The sequence below is a fragment of the Panthera leo genome, chromosome D2, assembly GCF_018350215.1.
Source record: "Panthera leo isolate Ple1 chromosome D2, P.leo_Ple1_pat1.1, whole genome shotgun sequence".
Taxonomy (NCBI): domain Eukaryota; kingdom Metazoa; phylum Chordata; class Mammalia; order Carnivora; family Felidae; genus Panthera; species Panthera leo.
In genome coordinates, this window is record NC_056689.1 from 6,380,845 (window position 1) to 6,401,566 (window position 20,722).

General features: G+C 43.2%; 1 protein-coding gene across 1 annotated transcript in view; it reads left to right on the plus strand.

Moving 5' to 3' along the window:
• The window catches only part of A1CF (APOBEC1 complementation factor), a 76,907-nt gene that overhangs the window by 32,807 nt on the left and 23,378 nt on the right, over positions 1-20,722 (plus strand). Inside the window, 4 exon segments of the mRNA XM_042908198.1 lie at positions 9,068-9,202; positions 11,087-11,217; positions 16,559-16,617; positions 16,620-16,796. Of these exon segments, the coding sequence (XP_042764132.1) occupies positions 9,068-9,202; positions 11,087-11,217; positions 16,559-16,617; positions 16,620-16,796 (502 nt within the window).

The window sequence follows — 20,722 nt, forward strand, 5'->3', positions numbered from 1 at the left end:
TAGGAATTTGACTTCATGGTAAAATATAGCTCCCAGGTCCTACTTTTTCCTTCCAGTGCCTGTGACCACCTGCTCATGTCCCGGCTATCCAAGGACATAAGTCATTCACCAAGTGTGTTAATACTAATTCTTGAAATAGGGAGACTAAGCCTGAGAACAGGATGGGGCCAGTTTATCATCACAGACACACATTTCCCTAAGCTTCTCACCCCAGCCACCCACAGACCAACTTTGAAACTCCTAAGAAGCTTTGCTTCTACGAGCCACAAGTGCCAGAGCATGGTATGGCAGACTCCAAATGACACAATAGTCCCATGAATCTTTCTGAGGAAAACGTATGCCTGACAGGTGACGGGAACCTCAGGATTCTGAGAAATAGAAATGCATTCCCGAAGCTGTTGGCAGACATCAATGAAATTCTCCTCAAATAGCTTCAAAGAGGATTGGTTATTTATGAGCTCTTCAATATAAGGTTCAAAATCTTTGGAAACTACGTCTGATGGTGTTTTTCCTTAAACTACAAGCACATGGGGTTTTCCATGTAAAAATAGGTGCGAACTTCATGACTCAAATATATAGAAGCATGGACAGCTCTTTGGGACTATGGACTTCGCTTATAGGCAACTTCAGGACTTCTCAAATTATTGTTTCTTTAATACTGATCAAAACAAGTATTAAGGGTTGTCAAAATAAATATTTTAAAATTATTTTTAATGTTTATTTATTTTTGAGAGAGAGAAAGAGACAGAGTGCAAGTAGGGAAGGGTAGAGAGAGAGGGAAACACAGAATCCGAAGTAAGCTCCAGGCTCCGAGGCATCAGCACAGAGCCTGATGCAGGGCTTGATCTCACACACCGTGAGATCGTGACCTGAGCCAAAGTCAGACACTTTGCCAACTGATCCACCCAGGTGCTCCTCAAAATAAGTATGTTTAATAGTGAACCAAAAATAAGTGACTCTTCACTTAAAGAAACTGAGAGTTTGTCATGAGATTCAAAGATAGCTTTCCAACATAGGCAACGACTAAAAAAGGCAGCTCACACAACATGCAGTCATGAATCTGTGTAGGATTTCATACTTGCGATTCTTTTTCAACATTGTTTCAGAGGTGCAGGGGAGAGAGCAGAGATGATGTTAAATGGAGCCTTGACACAGCATTACGCGACTGAATCTCAGAGTAGGAATTATTCTACAGCTGATGCTTGAACAGTGTGGGGGTTGAGTGCTGACCCTCGACACACAGTCAAAACTCTGTCTATAACTTTTAACTCCCCCAAACTTAATCACTAACAGCCTACTGCTGACCATAAAAGGTCAATTAACACTGATTAATATGATATATTATATATATATATATATACACACACACACACACACACAGTACTCTTACAATAAAGCTAGACAGAAGATGTTAAGAAAATCATAAGGAAGAGAACATATACTTACAGAACCATAAAAAATCTGCACCTAAGTGGACCGGCGCAGTTCAAACCCCCAGTGGTCCAAGGTCAACTGTAGTTTCCGTCCTCCTTCAGGCTTTCTGATAGGAAGAGTTAGTTATTGGAGGTACGTCTTAAACCCCTCCCCAGCCCCTGCTGATCTTTTCTTAAACACCGAGGACAGGACTCGGGCTCAGAGGTTTTAGACAACAAGCCGAGCGACACTGTGATCATGATTTCCCTCGTGTACGGTTGTTTTCATAATTACCTTCCAGTTGTGCGAAAGGATCTTGCTATTTCACTTATAAGAATGATTTAGGTTTTCTTTTTTGCCTAGAAAGACATTGGTTCTTTAAATTTCCACAGCATTCCCTTTAAGGGTCCTTTTGACTAACTCACAAAACATCCTCTGGACATTGTCCCACATTGAACTGTGGAGTCAGGGTAGCCTCCTTTCAGGAGCATTCTATCACCCTCCCAAGACTTTTGCCATCACCCAGTCAGCCCTGTTCTTTTATAAACAAAGACTTTAAAGTCAGGAAAGGCTACGTGTCTTCTCAAATCCCTCAGCTTGCCAGAAATTAAAATTCGTGGGGAATTTGGTAAGGAGGATAATTACTGTATAAAATTCCTCTCGTGCCAAAAAACAAATGCATTAGGTGACATTCTTGGCATACGTTGAACCAGGTAGGACAGGATAAGAGGTCGGTCACTCAAACCAACGTTCTTCACCTGCATGTGGACCAATGTCTTTATCTGTAATGTGGACAGCTTTGTATAATGTAACCAGATCTCCGTCTACTGGAATATTACTCAATTCAAAAAGGCGAACTGAATCTATAATTGGGCCTATTGAATAAATCACACGTTCTGAAAGGTAAAAGCCCAAAAAGGATAAAGGAATCACCAAAGCTGTCACCCAGTTATTTCTTGGATGGGATCAAGAGGTTCTTATAGATTTCAGCCGTGTGTCCACGCACGTGCCTGGAGCCAGATGAAGGCATGAGCACAGTGAATCTGGTGTCACACAAACAAATGCTGTGGGATCCATCATTAGGTGGATTTTGTTGCAAAATGTGAACGCAGGGTCTTAGAAGTGAGTTGGCATTTTACTTTTCCTCTTAGTAAAGGCAGACACACTCCAAAAAGTTTTTCTGATTTCGAAATTTTCATAAGGATGTTCTTGAATTGACTATTCCCACGAAATTGGCCAGAAACGTGTATTATAAAAAGCTTTACAAGATACAAGGTATGTTTAAAGGGCTGTTGGCTTTTGAATGCTTCAAATAGCGAGTTGCTGAATTCCAAAAGAATGGTTTGCCACACGTAATCCTTCAAGGGAAAAGGAAATTATTACAGGTTGTTAAATGCAGCACTTGATAATGTCAATTAGTTCTGCCTCCGTAAGACGACAAGTAACTTGAGATGACATTAGGAGTGTTTTGCTAGGCAACAGGCCTTCAAAAGTCAGCTTTCCAAAGTGAAACAAGAACGTGATTCCTAATTTGCTAAAAAAGTCATTTTCATGGGAGAACTGTAGCATATATATTTTTTTGTACGATCAAACATAAGGACTCTGTGGAGAGTGAAGTAAGTTTGCAAGAGCCAAAATCGATTTGTGATTCTTTTTGTGATCTTTGCCATGAATGCACACCACCAAGAATATTATTCAGAATTTATTGAATCAGCCATTTCTATTCAAGTTTAGAAGTAAACTTTCTCTCACTTACGTAAACAGAAAAGCCACAGGTTTCATATAATTACATGTTTTCTCACGTACAATAAAGTGCCTCCTGAGATAAAACATCAGCCTGTAAACTACGTAATATCCCACACACCACGTTTTCAGAAACACAAAGCTGTATGAGGAGAAAGTTCAATTTGTACTTGCTTATTATATCCCTGCTTTAGCTTTTCCTCTCGGTTTCCAGATGTGGTTTCGCTTTCTGTCAATTGCCACATCCCATTTATTCAGCCCTTACATCACAATTATTATTGCTCTATTTGTAGAAAAGTAATACCTGACATTCATATTGAGCATGCCTTTAAAAGGCTGTAAAAAATATAGCTAATAATTGGTGGGGGGCGGGGGGACACCTGGATAGCTCAGTCGGTGAAGCATCAACTCTTGATTTCTGCTCAGGTCATGACCTCATGGTCATGAGATAGAGCCCCAAATCGGGCTCTGTGCTAACAGCATGGAGCCTGCTTGGGATTCTCTCTCCCACTCTCTGCCCCTCCCCCATTCACACTCTTTCTCTCAAAAAAAAAAAAGTATTAAAAAATTAAGAACCAATATGTAACTAATAAGGGTCATGTCAAATTCAACAGTATATAAATTTAAAAAACTCTACTCCCTAAAATTTCTCAGCCTAAAATAGATTTTACCAACCTGAAGTCACTGATGTTAAGTTGTGAGAGTGAATAATTAAAACACAAACAGATGATTATCTTTATATAGAATCAACAAAATGAGTGCTCCCCACATCACCATCTGCTGTCCTCAGACAACAGAAAGGTCATAAGCAGACCAAAAGTGAAATCACATCTAAGAGGATCCTTGGGGTGCATCTCATTTAAGTACTCTTACATTTGCCTTGAACCCTATGACATAAGAGATATATAGGTGGTATATAGGTGGGAATAGAAATAATGCCTAATAACTTTATTCAATCTTACAAATAACTCGGAACACACGGTATTAAGTCATAAACTTCAAAAGACGCAGTCCCGAAAGATGTTCTTGATACACTGACATTGACTGTTGAGAACAGTCTACAAGAGTCTGGCCTCTGAACCAGTGCTCTGGCCGTGGCCCCGGTGACTGGCATGCTTGCAAAGGCTACAAATGCCACCAAGCCTGAGTGGACCATCCAGCACCTGAGCTAACAGGAACAGAAATAAATATAAACATCAGCAATTGGAAAATGGGCAAGAGAACATCTGAAAATAGTTTAGTAAGGGACCATACACAATTTCTTCCCCTTGGCAAGAAAAAACAAAGGACTAAAGGCAACCACGATGAGGATTACAGATCATTTCCAAAGAATCATTCAAGGAATTAAAATTACTGTTCAGGAAATTAAAAAGAAGAAGAAGGCTGTAAGAGGGTTTATTAATTAATCTCCCTCCAGTTTATAAATGGGCTCACTAAGAGGAGACAACAAACCATCTGGTCTCTAGGTCTGGTGAAGCTGAATGAAAAAAGTAGGCACAGTGCAACATGAAGAATTATGACAAAAAGGCTTTCGTGACTGTTAACAGTATATGTCCCATGAAATTCACCAGACTGAGAATTATTGGACCCTCAGACTAGTGTTTTCTGCAAGAAATTAAACCAGTGTGACTTTAGGTGAGCCCTGTAATATCTCTGGTCTCAATTTCCTCATCTGTAAAATGAGCATATTGGGTTAATATAAAAACCAAAGAAAAATATCATCACAGGCATAGGGCTTAGGATTCAAATTTTGTCTTTGTAACTTACAGCTTGAGTGACTTGGGACACAGTCTGTGCCTTGGATTTTTCATCTCTAAGATGAATGCTATCATCCTGTTGGGTTTGTTGAGATTAAGAGAGTTAATACATGGAAAGCCCATACTTAGCACAGTAACTCAATTAGGGTTAAGTGTTGTGGGATTTTTTTTTCCTGCTACTATTGTGTGTAAATAACAGAAGTCAACTCCTGCCGATTATGCAGGAAAGAAGTTTACTAAAAGAGTGTTTGTTTATAAATTTGGAGAACTAGATTTAAGAGTAAGCTTTCGGGGGGGGGGGGGTGTTAAGGTTTTTAGGAAGTATGGTTTTAGGAAACCACAACACAAATCTGGAATAATAAGAAAATATATCATGGGTGCTCGACATTATAAGTTTGCACCAGTATGATTCCTACACCAGAATTCAAGTTCACTTTATTGTAACCATGACTGTCCCAGCTGCAAAAGAATTTAGAATGACAAGTATCTGGCCTTTCTTAACTCTTGTAGGAAAATGCAATTTTGCTCAGATTCCCCAGATGTACGAAAAGAGCAGATGCCAGGTGGTCAAAATGAACTCAGCCCATTTGACCTCATGCTAAGATTGATTGCCTACAATCATTTATGAAAGTGTGAGTGGTTTCACTCAAGATAGTATACATCATTTCTTAAAGACTCTATGGTTCCATAATGAAAGATTTAAAATCTGTGACAGAGGAACTTTCAAATACTCTTGATATACAAACTGAATGACTAGGTAGGCTCAGCATCCAATATGTGAATTCAACCCCCTGGATTTATAGTTAGAATTAGGTCTTCAATTTGTCATTTACCTAGTTGAAGGTTTCTATGTATGTATGCGTTATAACAGACAGTAAGTGGTTTCCAGATCTTCCATTAGAAACGTACAGGTTCCCAGAGTTTAATGAACATCCTCTCAAGAAAAACAAAAACCTATATTCTCTCTCTCGGAACTATTAATACTTTTGTGCTGAGGGAATGTGTCCCCTGAGAAGGACATCAGCCAGTCGGGGAAAGAGCCATTATAAGCGGGCTTTATCTATTTTAAACTCCTTAACTATAAAAACAGTGCCAAAAATACCGACAATACAGCTCCCAACTGTCCTTTCTGAGTAATGGACAGCTATTCTAATACCATGACTAACGCCCAGCGTGGTCTTAAATTGGTCTAGACTTCCAGCCTGGTGTAGTCCAAGTCCAGTGGGTGGTGGGTAGAACAGATCTCCCCCAGGCATGAACTTTGAGGTGTCTCTGAACCAGCCAGACTCTGTGATCCCCAAAAATATCCTTGGGGAATTTTTTTCAAGTGTTCATAGAAACCATAGAAAGACAATAAGCTCTCCTGTGCAGTCATCTTGGCTCATAAGCAGATGAAGCCTCCCATGCACGTGATGTCCACAAAATAGTTCAGTGATATTTTTAGCAATTATAGCAAGAAAGAAAGTTGAAGGGAAAATTTTAAAGGTCAATCTGTTGGTTGCCTATTTATTTTCCAACTGTCAGACAAAGCCTGCCAGATCAGAAATTCTGGAATCGCTACTTTAGTATTATGGGATAAAAGTTGGGTTTCTTCAACCTGAAGAATAAAAATACTACCAAATTTATGCTGTGTATTCCAATAATCCATCGACTAGACCTCTAGGCATTTAACATACACAGAAATCGCCCCCAAGGGATCATCATCAACCAAATGGTGAGGGCAAACCAAGAAGGTGGATTTTACTTTGGTGAAAGAAATATGCCTCCTTATAGGCAACAGATATTAGATATGTCCTTCCAAAATTTGTGTAATAAAATGATTGGAAGTTGGAAAGGATTTTAAATGCAGCAGAGAGCTTGCAATTTAACAGCATGCTGATTTTTTTTTCTTAAATGTGTGTTTAAAGGTATGGATCTGTTACAAATGATTAAGCTTCCATATAACAAGGCAAAATGTGGGGATAAGGCTGATGGTCTCTGAAACCAGACTGCCTGGGTTCGAATCCCAGCTTTGCCTCTTCCCAACCATGTGACCTCAGCAAATTACTTAATCTGCCTAGGCTTCAGTGTTTTGGGTAAAACGAGGAGAGCCATGGTCCTGAACCTGTGACGTTCTTTAAGGGTTACTACAGTGTCTGGTATATAGCAAGTGCCGTATAGGTTTCTGTTAGACAAGAAATAAATAGAAGTTTTTAATATATCTCTGAAAATATCAACTTCATATTTTTCAATAAATTCTTGGTTAAGATACAGCTCACTGAATTCTTAAGGAGTTTTTTCCCCCTATAAGTATAAAACATTTCATTTCTCAGTGATATAAATGTTTTGCTGCTAGATGATTCTGCAAAAATATAGGGGAAGGAAAAAAGGATAAGAACTCTTGAGGCAAATGTTTAAATACTTAGTAAAAGAAACACCCAGTTGTCGGAAGCATAAAATAATCAAGGCAAAGGTAGAACACCCATCCGATGCCCCTTTTTTTAATTGAAAGCAACATGATATAAATTAGGAATAAAAAAGTGATCACAACCAGAGACGTAATTTACGTTGTGATCCAAAAGCCTTTGTGCTAATACTTATAAAATAGTTGAGGAAGTCTCAAGTTGGGATACAGAAAGATTTAACGGTGAAACTAGCAGCCACTTTACTTTTGATTTTAAACAATCCTGTAAAACAAGGTCTTTAAACAACTAACATCTGACTTTTAAGAATCTACGTGGAAAAATATTTGGACACGCAAAAAACTTAACACTAACTGCCTCTATAGATGGGTAGGGTGATGCACTGGGAAATGTTTCTTTTCACCTTATATATTTACCGTGTTTTTCCTCTTCTACGTTACTGTTTTCTCCAACAACGTATGTCATTTTATAGCTTAAAACTTCTTATAGTTTAAAACTTCTTAAAGTATCACTTGTAGAAGTTAGCAATGAATACTGTCATTCCGTCCCCTATATTCACCTTTCTCCAAAAATCATAATAAGGTGTAAAGACAAAGATCTCTGGCTTTGCCTAAGTGGGAATAAGAAGACCCTCCCCAGCAAATACACTATCCCAGGTCAGCAGTGGTGGACCAGGCCCACACTTCACATGGGGCCCCTGAAGTTGCTTTCCAGTCTTTAACTTCTGGAAAAATAAAGACAGTAATGCTATCTTTAATATCTAATGTCTAGTAAAGAAAAGAACCAGAACTACTCCTTCCCAAAGAAGGCCAAGTGTTGGTTGGTTTCACCAAGGGTTAGTTAAGACAAAGCCAAAAGAAGGAGGAAGAGGAGGAGGAAGAGGAGGAGGAGGAGGAGGAGGAGGAGGGAGAGGAGGAGGGAGAGGAGGAGGGAGAGGAGGAGGGAGAGGAGGAGGAAGAGGAGGAGGAAGAGGAGGGAGGAGGAGGAGTAGTAAATTCTATTTGGACTGAGAACAGCACTGTTCCCCACAAAGAGATCCAACATTAGTAAACCCCTCTCACCATGCTGTCAGCTTTGAAAACAGATTTAAGTTTCTCACTAGCTACCCCCAAAATTAACCAATCCACACCTTCAAACGTTAATCCACAATGTTTCTATGTAGGGGCTCCCATGGCCTCCCTCCCTTGGCCCACGAGAGGGCCCGAATTCAGGGAGACGAGAAGAGAATTCATCACTATTGGCTATGAGATGCCGAGAACGGTGCCACGCATATTTGATGTATTATCTCCCTTAATCAAAAAGCCAATATTATCCCCCCTTTGTATATGAGAAAACTGAGGTTCCAAGAAGTTAAGCCATTTGCCCAAAGCCCTATAGCTAGTGAGTCATAGAGCCAGGCAGCCCAACTCCAGAACCCTTACCGCCACCCCACAGACTCCAGGTTACAGCAGAGCCTCAGATTGAAATTATTGTCCAATCCTCGATGGTCAGGCATTGGTGAGTGTGAATAGCAATAATAATATCTGTCCAGAGCTTGACACATTTTCATGACGCTTATTGCAAGCAAGTTGCTGAAGCACAGAGCATGGTATTAAAATCCACGTAAAGGACCTTGATTTTATCCTCTGACCAGCTATTACTTGTCAATGATAAATCTGTTCCTTATCATGACTTTGAAAATAACTGAGGCACTCAAACTAAAGGTCTTACTGTTTTCTTCTCTCCCTCGTATAATCCACCCTGGATTTGCAGGAAAACGGGCAAAGAAAATATGGTGGACCTCCACCTGGCTGGGATGCTGCACCCCCAGAAAGGGGCTGTGAGATTTTTATTGGGAAACTTCCACGAGACCTTTTTGAGGATGAACTTATACCATTATGTGAAAAAGTGAGTCCAAACTTAATTTTTTTTTTATCTTTCAAAGGGAAAATACTCCACACTTTGTTTCACACTTGTTCTTGGTCAGTGATGGTGTCTCTTCCAACTGCTGTTCCTCAACATGGACAAAGTTAAGACCTTCCTGTGAGTGGTTGTCCCCTTATTGCCACTGACTTGATGTAGCTCTTCCTTGACTGACAGCTTGAACTGCTGCTGCTAACTTTCAAATTCTGATCTTTGATCTGAAATGGCACAGACATATGGAGTTCACAGCAAGATAGCTATCAGTCTATAATAATACTACAACAACCTTCCAGAATAAGATACTTCTCCAACTTGACATTTTAATCCGGTTTTAAAAAGTATACCCTTTGCGTTTAAAGAATGCGTGCACTTGTCGTGGCTCAAAGGTGTATCCATACATAGGGATTCAGAACGAAATTTCCTCCTACAGGTTTGAATTTGTCTGCCCTAAGGCATCAACAAGATTAATAATGTAGTTTCTCAAAGTCATTATATAGTTAAGGAATACATTTCCTCAGTTTTAATTCCAAGCGATATGCTGTTACTAACCCCAAACTTACAGGGAGGACACAAAATTAAATTTTATTTTTATTATTTTACCAAGTGGTGTTTCAACAGCCCCATTCCTAGAAAAGTTAAAATTTTTTTAATGTTTGTTTATTTTTGAGAGGGAGAAGACAAAGTGCAAGTTGAGGAGGGGCAGAGAGAGGGGGAGACACAGAATCCGAAGCAGGCTCCAGGCTCTGAGCCGTCAGCACAGAGCCCGGCGTGGGGCTCAAACTCATGCTGTGAGATCATGACCCGAGCCAAAGTCGGACACTTAACTGACTGAGCCACCCAGGTGCCCCATAGAAAATTTAGAAAAAAATTTCTTTCTCTAAATACCAAAATTGCTTGGATGTATAAGTCAGCTACAGTTTCAGAACCATTCCTAATTTTGTACAAAAAATCTCATTTGGCATGTGCACAAACTATGGGGATTTAATCCGGTAAGAATCTTAGATACTGAACCTGAAAATGGGGAGGAGGCAGTTCCAAGGGGTAACCAACCACCAGGGTATTCGCACACATTTAATGACACCTCTTCTCCCTGTATATGCCTGACCTGTTAGGGTCACTCATCATACAGCGGCCAGCAATAATAAATTACTGAGCCTGGCTTGCCGGAGAAGATTTGTGGTAGCAAGAAGGAATAGTTTATAGGCAAAGCAAAAGATCTGAGACCAGAGGGATACGGTGAGTGTCCTCCTACTGTGGAGGTCCTGACGTTGGACCAGTCACATAAGACTAGCACCGACCTTCAGCCTACAGATGAAAAAAACAACAGGAATCCCCAGATCGTCCTCTAAATCACATCTTCCCTGTACATCTTGAGATCATGGTGGCAGAAAGACAGCTAAGAAATCAGCTCAGCAAGGTTTCAAATGAGCATCCGGGTTTTTGTTTTAAACATCAGTGGTGGAGTATGACAAAAGAAAGACAAAACTATGGAAACTTCAGAGGCAATGTAGAGGGCAAGGACAAATCTGTCAAGACATTGTCCTTCTGAGGACAAATGCATTTTCAGGTCCCTGGGATGGGGGATAGATCCACAGATAACTGAATGATGAAAGGCCATTTACTCCGTTGAAAACATACTCTGTTAAGTCAGGTTGAAATGCCATGTGTACACGTTTTCTTTATGTAACTTGACTTTGCCTGTGAGTCAGATAGCAGATCCGAACCCAGAATGAAACTATGCAAAGCGTTCCACACGGGATGCAAATGTCAAACATAGCAGAGGTAAGACTTCAGAAAACGTTGTGTGGGTGTGTTTTCACTTGGAAGGACAAATAGACAAACTGGACTCTCTCTCTCTTTTCCCTGCAGATGGGTAAAATTTATGAAATGCGGATGATGATGGATTTTAATGGCAACAATCGAGGGTATGCATTTGTAACTTTCTCAAATAGACAAGAAGCCAAGGACGCAATCAAACAACTTAACAACTACGAAATTAGGTAAGACCCGCCTCTCCTGATGGAAAATGAAACAGACAACGGATCTGCATAAATATGTGCTGGGCACTGTTCAACACATTGGAAATATCAGGATACCTTTCCCTGTAAGCAAATGGATACAGATTGTTTAAGAGTAGGACAGTCCTAAGTGGACTCTAAGAAAGCAAACGCAACAAACAAAAAGCAGAACCAGACCTACCAACACAGAGAGCAAAGTGATGGTTGCCGGGGTTGGGGGAGCTGAACAAAATGAGTGATAGGCGGGGGGAGACACAGGCTTCCAGTCATGGAGTGAATAAGTCACAGGGATGAAGGTCACAGCATAGGGTACGATGGTACTGTAACAGCGTCTTACGGTGACAGACGGTAGCTATGCTTGTGGTGAGCACGGCACTCTGGGCTTTCATAGCACTTGAATGCCATGTCACATTGTGTGTCAACTACACTTGAAAGATAAATTAAGAATGAAAAAATAAAGCCACCTGCGAGGAAATGGCTACTCTAACTTGGTGTCCTTAAGAACCTGCCCTCCGGGAAAAGTAAAACTGTACATGCAACTTGAATGCAAAGAGTCAGCCGTCACAGCCAGACTTGGAGGAAGATGATTCCAGAGAATAAGAACACCAAGGGCAACGTTTCCCAAGTGGGAACAAGCTCAGTGTGTTAGAGAACAGCACCGAGGAGGTGGAAACAGACGGGAGAGTTGAAGCTGATGCAGTTGGAGAGCCTTATACACCGCGATTCAAAATTTAGCTTTTATTCTAATAAAAAGGGGAAAACATTTCACTAGGTCCGTGCTTCTTAAACCAGAACTCTGGCTGTTGGGTGAAGTAACAGGTAGGCAAAGATGGAAAGGGGTAAGCTGCAGCGGGAGACTCATTTAGGTCTGGATGACAGATGATGGCAGGTGTACAGGGGCCGGCGGTGCAGGTGCTCAGAGAGGCCGAATCTGGGATACCTTCTGGAGGTTGCACAGACAAGACGGGCTCCATATTGGATTGAGAGTGCAAGCAATTTTCGAATTCAGGGAAGAAAGCTAAGATGTGGGTCCCAGTATCTGTGGATGAGATAGAGTCACTGAGATGGGAAAGAATGAGAGAATAGCCTGCTGGACACATGAAGAGCTGAGTTGGGGTGGATTTACATTCGAGATTCACGTGAGACGTCTCAGGGGAGCGGTTGAAGAGGTGATCGTCTGCATGATATCAGAGTCAGGACAGAGGTCGCAGAGCCAGCCAAACATAGGTGATGTTGCAAATCATGGGACCAGTGGAAGGTTCCAGGGCACAATCAGCCCTGTGCAATCAATAATTGGCTTTTATCGGCTGGAAATATGACTAGCGTCACGAAACGGAGTGCTAACACCTTCACATAGAGAGGGAACTGTCCTGAATCCTCTCATAAAGGAAGTCCTGGGCCACCTGGAAGAAAGATTAGTGGAACCGTTGAAAAGTGATAGCTTTGGGGTCAGACGGGCTTCGCCTGAGTTCCGGCAAGTGACATAACCTCTCCGAGCCTCAATGTCCTCCTCCCTAAAGTGGTGATATGAGTCCTCATTTCACAGGTGTTATTGTGGGGATGCTCTAAAGATTTTTCAATGTTTACCCCAGTGTGTGGAACTTGGTAATAGGTCAATAAATGACAGAACTCTTACATATTAGCACATTCATCAATTCCAAGATGCAGTTTTCATTGATTTCCTCTCTGCCTCTGAAAATTATTGTCATCCTAGATGTGAATAGAGAGTAGATTTCCTACAATTATCTTTTCCCTCACTTCCTTCCTCTACACCCCAAATAAGTCACGTATTATCCTCATAATTCTGTAAAATCAATCAATTACTGGGTCATTTTTCTTAAAACCCTCCAGCCATCGAGACATTGACTGGATTGGCAACTGTAACAGCCCAGCCACCCCATCCCAAGGTCAGAGCCTGGAACCGGGGTTTGGAGGAAGGTATCCAGGAAGTTCCACACATGCCTCCACGGATCCCAAAGAGTTCTGTCTGGAATGTGGAGGGTTGTCTGGCATGGGAACCAGGCGATCAGAACACAGGTGCCTTTGGAGAAATCCTGGAACCTCGTGCAGTGACAGTTTTACCATCGGCACATAATTACTCACGTGTTCTCGGCATCTGTTGCGGAAAATAATGCACCCCTGAACTGTTTTGGACAGGACCACAGCAAGCTCTATTTTAATGTAACTTTTAAATATTCCAGCCACAGGGATCTGGGGATCGGAAGAGTCCCCACTCCTTGGTCCTTCATGGAGCCTAGACACCTTAAGAGCAAGAGTTATCCCCAAAATAGCTTTGAAGTTGAGGCAGATGTCGACTCAGCTACGTAGGGAATCAGCACGGGTCTCAACACGTTGTTACACCCTGGGGCCTGTCCGTGCTTTGGGAAGAGAGAGAGGCTATGAATAATGAACACAATCGATCCATTACAGTCCCTGACCCATAACAGAATTCTCTGTGACTTTCAGGGCCTTCAACTATAAAAGAGGTAAAATGATACTTACCCCGTGGGGGCATCGTGAAACATAAATAGACCATGCAGCGATGCTCAGTGCCTGGCACAGATCACATGCTCTATGAGTGTTTGCTGATGATTACAGCAGACAGGAGGAGGAGGGAGAGGAGAGGGAGGAGGAGGGGGTGGAGGAGGGGGTGGAGGAAGGGGAGGAGGAAGAGGAATATTATAAAGCATCGGGAAAGAGAAAGCTGGTGAAAGTCAAAGTTCAGGTTGGATTCCAGAAGCAAGGGGAAGGCACAGAGGTACTTAAAAATCACGGTGTGGGATAAATAGAATATGAAGCCGAAGAATAGATACCCTAGAGTCGTCCTCACCTGCTCCCACTCTGCCTTGGATCAGTCCTGCCAGAGAGAGAACCTTTCTTGCAGAGAAGGATAAACTTCAACTGGCTCTTAGCCACCCTTTCTCAGGGGATCGATAAGGTTCTTTATGCGGAAAAGACCCACAATTGTCGTATCATCCTCCTCCTCAGCAAATATTCACGGAGATTTGTCTCATGCCTGGCTTCTAGAGACATGAAAGCCGTGCCCTCAGCTTGTGAGAGGTGGCTTTTCATCTCCAAGCAGCGCTGGGAAAGTGCAGGACAAACCACACAGATTTAAAACTAGGACACGGAGGCTCCAGGCTCCACCTGCTGGCCACTGACACCTGACTGGCCCTCCCTCAAAAAGAAGAGACTTTCTAAAGAAATAGTATCTTGGAATAGAGGGGGGTTGAAGGTAAGCAAGCAAAACAAAAACAAAAATCCCGAAGATTACTTTATCTACCCTTCCCTCCCCCCCCCACCCCCGGGAAAAACCACATTCCTGGGGCAATGTCCACCAGACTGTAATGGACCTGTCACACCTCTGATACTGGGTCCCCAGCTCTTCAGCAAAGCATGGAGGACAGCGGGGCAGGGCCCCCGTCCCGGTGACAGCACCTGCACAGGACTCGACACCACCAGCTCCCAGAGAGCAGAGCAACCCCCCTGCTCACCCAGCTGAGCACCTCTGCTCATGACGCACAAGTCATTTCTGTTAAAGGAACTTTACCCATTTTTAATAACTTCCTGTTATTAGAAAAGTCACACAGCCTGATATACAACAAATAGCAAAAGCCAAAATAAAAAAAAAAAAAACATTAACGTGCAAACCATTCCTCCATAACCCCGTTGCCCCGAGATAATCACTATGTTGGCTCTTTATTGCTTCCTAGGTTTTCAGCACCGTGTCCATCAAAATGGTCTCCTCATACATGTATTTTGCCATCTATTTTGAAGCCAGCAGCATATTGTGAGCCGTTTTTTTAACCAATAAATACCCTTCTACATTACTACCCATAATGACTTTCGAGCATTCTACGGTATAAATGCCCGTCTCTTGTTCACCAGTGATTCTCAGCCAGGAGCAGAAGCATTCACCCAAAGGGACATTTAGAAAGATGAAGAGGCATTTTTAGACAGCCTAACGGTGGTCATTAGGATTTAGTGAGGAAGAACCCAGGGTGACAAGCCTGTTATGGTGCACAAGGAGGAAACGTCCAACCTCAGATTCGATATCGTCTCAGCCAAGAGGCCTTACACTGGTCCTGGATGCTGGGATATTTTGATTATTTCTAATCTGGGGACTATTTTAAGTAATAGCAGTGAATATCCTTACACAAAAATGTTGGTGTTCAACTCTTCCCTAAAGACACTCCCAGAAGGAGCACTATGTGCCCCCAAATCATATACAAAAGATTTCTGACACATTTCCCCAAATGTCCCCCCAGAAAAGCTTAATCTGCACTCTGCCGGTGGAGATGAACATTAACTTGCTAATCAGCAACACCATAGAGAAGAAACAGGAACTGAACGGAGAGTCCGGAGGCCAATTTCCTCCCTTAAGATCTCTACCATCTTAAGCAAACCACTTAATTTCTTGGAGCCTCGAGTTTTTCATCTGGAAAATGGAAACAGCACCTGTTCTGCCCATATCACAGGTTTAGCGTAGGCCAAGTAAGATGCTATGTGAAAATTTCTAAAGCATGTCAGAATAGCTTCCCCGTTGGGCTGGCGAGGACAGGGAGCAGCCAGGTTTGCAATTTCATGACCGTCCCCACCCAGGCAGGCAGTGTGAGCAACGTGGGCCAAGGTGCAGCAGCCCCAGTATCGGGAATTATCCTGGGTGGTGAGAAAACACTATGAAGACCAAACATGTCACATCTGCAGGACTTATCAGGTTCACAGTCACGTGTCTTCAACTTCTTCTTTTTTTTTTTTTTTTTTGGAAAAAATTTGAATGATTATTTATTTTTGAGAGAGGGAGAGAGAGAGCGAGCACAAATGGGGGAAGGGAAGAGAGAGAGGGAGACACAGAATCGGAAGCAGTCTCCAGGCCCCGAGCCGTCAGCACAGAGCCCAATGCGGGGCTCGAACTCACGGACCACGAGATCGTGACCTGAGCTGAAGTCGGAGGCCCAACCGACTAAGCCACCCAGGCACCCCAAGGTGGACTTAGCTTTTAAAGAGCTATTTATATTTAAAAAAAATTTTTTTAACATTTATTTATTTTTGAGAGAGCATGAGCAGGAGAAGGGCAGAGAGAGAGAGAGAATGGGAGACACAGAATCCGACACAGGCTCCAGGCTCTGAGCTGTCAGCACAGAGCCCAACATGGGGCTTAAACCCACAAATCGTGAGATCATGACCTGAGCCGAAGTCGGATGCTTAACCGACTGAGCCACCCAGGGGCCCCTCGTGTCTTCAACTTCTTAAACCTCAATCACACAGGATTCTTGCCAAGCAGAATGCCATTCATTCATTCATTCATTCATTGTTTTTGCAGAAACGGGCGTCTCTTAGGGGTGTGCGCCAGTGTGGACAACTGCCGGTTGTTTGTCGGGGGATCCCCAAGACCAAAAAGCGAGAAGAGATCTTAGCGGAGATGAAAAAGGTCACCGAGGGAGTCGTCGATGTCATTGTCTACCCGAGCGCCGCAGATAAAACCAGAAACCGGGGCTTTGCCTTTGTGGAGTACGAGAGTCATCGGACAGCTGCCATGGCCCGAAGGAAGCTGCTGCCAGGTTGGCATCCCCTCCCCAAAGAGAAGGTTCCTCCGCTCTGCCTCAGGCTGCTGCAGAGGAGGAGGTACCTGCTGGGTGTGGTTGGCTTGCTCTGGAGCTTTGCTTCTGCGCTATCCTAACTCCCTTCCCCTTCTTATCTATGTTACCGTAGACTAAGCTCCCTGAAGTTTTCACAGAATGGGTTCTGGAAAACATGCCCTTAGTCTAATGTACTTGCCCTGGGGACCTCCAGACCTAGGAGCTGCAGCAGCCCTGTAACAAGGTGTTAAAGTGAGGAATCTTCTCAAAAGTGAATATATACATTATTTTTCTATACAGATGCTGTTGTCAGGATTACTAGAAATGGAGGAGGTTGTCCATTACAATGTAGAATAAGCCTGCAAGCGACACATTAGCCTGATGGCAATTAAGTGACATGAACTCATACCGTGACTCCTCAGTATCTAATGTGGGGCTGGGGGGCGGGGTAGAAATAACAGCCCTCCACAGAAAGGTAGCTAGTAGGTGCTACAACCACAGGGTGGGTCCTGTTTGGGCAACAGCCACCAATTCCAGAGATTAAAAGACTCCAACAAGGCCCTCCCTCAGTCAGATCAGCTTAGGGTAAATTGTTGAAAGTCCTCTGCTCATTCTAAAATAGTCACCAAAATTTACACAAAGTAAGGTATTAAGAGGAATCGATACTAAAATGAGAGGATTTCAAGAATGCCAGAGTGGACACATTGGAATCAACTCTTCTCTTGAACACCATGGAAAAGCCATGAGAATTAAAGACAAAACAACCACCACCTAGATTTACATTGTCCACATACACATCCTTACAAAAAAGCCATGATGAAGTCACAGGGATGGAAGGTACAGAGTCGGAATGTAGTCAATGGTACTGTAACGACGTTGTAGTCAACGGTATTGTATGGGGCCGTGATAGCGACACTTGTGGTGAGCGCAACGTCAACATGTAGAGTTGTCCGGTCACTATGTTTTGCCCCTGGCACTAGGGTAACGTGTATCAACTATACTTCAGAACATAAACAAGTGTTAACACAATGAGAGCATTCACCCTCTAGAAGTTTGCAAAATTGGAAGACGGCTTCTGATCTTGGGGAAGACTTTTTATCCATATTTTCATGGAGGCAGCTTATAAGGGAAAAGATAGGAAACAGCCCCCAAATTTGCTGAGTCCTTTAGAGAGCTGGGCATTTTTAATGTCGATGCTTCCTTTCACTACTCCGTCACCACCCGATGGTCAGACCTGGGCCACCCAGGCACAGAGAATCACGGGCCCTCCTCATGAGGCACCCTTAGCCTTTTGGTGACATGAACTTCATCTCTGGTGTCTTCTTCAACTCTTCTCTTTTCAACAGTTCTGCCACGAAAAAGTTCCTTGTATCCATACTGACCTCAGACTACCCATAGAGTCTCAAAACGTTTATTCCCAAACATAGACTGTTTTAAAACACTCACGATTATTCTTCCCACTCTGTTCTTCTCTGGACGTACCCCACCATCTGCCTACTCCATCCTGAACATTACCCTCAGGTCACTGTTTCCAAATATCAGATCATCTTTTCTACAATTCTTGTCAACAGTAGGAATTTGATCTCTATGTGTGGAGAGACTGAATGGTGCCACTCTGTCCCAAGGGGGTTGGGGAGCACAGCAGTGAAAGATGGTCCAAAATGGGAGAAAGATAGTTTTCAGGGGCCAGTGTTCCTAAAGAACTAGAATATCCCCTCAACTTCCTGTCTTCAAAGAAAAGAGCATATCGACCCATGAAAGTGCTTCTCTCTACCTGCGCAATCTACTGCCCCTTTGGACACTCTACCTATTACCTCACCATACAGTCAACAACAGAGGATTTCAGTCACTGACCGTCCTCTGTAGGGCCTACTCTGAAAGAAGGAGATCTTTACTAAACGTGATAAGCAAGGACCGCAAGAAGCTTTTCCTTCTTCGTTGATCCAGACTTGGAGACAGACAGAAAATTGTTGTCGAACACAATGTATTGCCTCCCAGCCACCTACCTTCCCAGGTGACAGCGGCAGCCCTCTCTGGACGTTGCATGTTTGCGGAGGCGTGTGTCGAACAAAGTCATTGCATCCAACTGAGAGGCCAACAGAACATTCAAAGGATACTCTGAAGAAAGCCCTAGTGTCAGCCTGCACGGGGACCACCTGGAGGGTTTGTCAAAGTGCAGCTAGCCAGGCCCCACCTCCAGGGTTCCGGAGTCAGAAGGTCAGGTATGGCGTCTGCCAATTTGCCTTCGTAACAAGTTCCCAAGATGCTATGCTTCTGAGACCATGAGTCTGAGAACCTGCAATCTAAGTCAATGACCGTCTCTCACCGGCCGCAGATCTGAATAACCTGAGGACACTTTTAAACAGTACCAGAAACCAAATCAATCTCTCCTCAGCTGAATCTGCTTCTCTGGGACACTGGTGTTTTCAGTTTTCCAGATGATCTTGTAGTGGAGCTAGTTTTGCGATCCACTGCTAAATCCTCCAACTAAGGGTTCTGGCCATCACCTGCATGGGAGGTCAACAAGTACACGTGGGGACCACTCAGCATGGGAGCATTTACTAAAACTCTACAATGTGCTTTGCTCTCTTCCAAAGGAAATTCTTAAAAAAAAAAAAATCAAGCCTAACTATTGCACTCAAAGAGTGCACACTCGGAGAAAACTAGACACACAAGAAAAGAGACCAAATAAAAAAGTCCCTTAGGTGTATCATCTTTTATTTTTGCAGCAGCACTGGGTAGTGACTTTTATTATCCCAATTTTATCAATGAGGAGATTGGTGGTTAGGAAGGTGGTGTCCTAGCCAGGATGGCGATCTGATATTCAAACTTGTCTGGCTTCAGAGGCCGTGTTTCCAAATCCCCCTGCAACACTGACTTTCAGGGGGATGTTTGAGATCACTGCTTACCATACCTCCTCTCATTTCTGTCCACTTCAGCCTTCTGCAGATTTTCAGGCCGGCTGAAGGCAGACTGTGGTTCCAGGCCAGGAAGGCTAGAGCAGTGTTCTCAACTTTGGCTGAATTAACTGAGATGATTTTAAGAATCCTGAAACCCGGACCACTCATATCAAATTTGGGAAGGAGAGTCCTGGGGTCAGTGATGAGCTAGTCAATCTTTTTTTTTTAACTTAAGTTTATTTATTTTGAGAGAGAGAGAAAGAGTGCAAGCAGAGGAGGGGCAGAGAGAGAGAGAGAGAGAGAGAGAGAGAGAGGGAGGGAGAGAGTCCCAAGCTAATAGCACTAACAGGGTGGAAGCCAATGTGGGGCTTGATCTCACGAATCATGAGATCATGACCCAAGCTGAAATCAAGAGTCAGATGCTCAACCAACTGAGCCACCCAGGCGCCCCTGAGCTGGTCAATCTTTAACAGGCAACTCCCAGAGAAAATCCAAAGTCCTGCCTTGTAGTATGTGCAGATTCCCATGGTATTGACAGTCCCGCTGTGGCTGATTTCAAACTACCAAGGTGGCATCCACTGGCTCACACAATTCTGAAAACTTAACAGTCCAGTGTTGCAAGTGGAAAGGAATTGGGTCCAGCTCAACAATGAGTGGGACTCAGGTTGGGTATTTCTCAAAGCTCTTACAGTCTGAGGCCAATGCTGAGAAGCCCTCAGCTACAGAAACCAGAGACATCTTGGGGATCTTGGGCTAGGACAGTCAGCAAGGACTATGTAAAGCACAGAAAAGAAAGGGAAGGAAAACAAAGCAAAAGAAGTGAAAGGAAAAGGAAGTGGAAGGAATAAAAGGGAGCAGGGGGAAGAAGAGGGAAGAGAGGGATGAAGAAAACTATCCCCTGGGATGCGGGGCAGGTAGCTAGCCACTGGGGTCCCACAAGAACCAGCCCCTCTGGGATTAGCTAACTCATGTAAACGTGCCTCTTTTTTGTTCGGGTTTCAGGGAGTC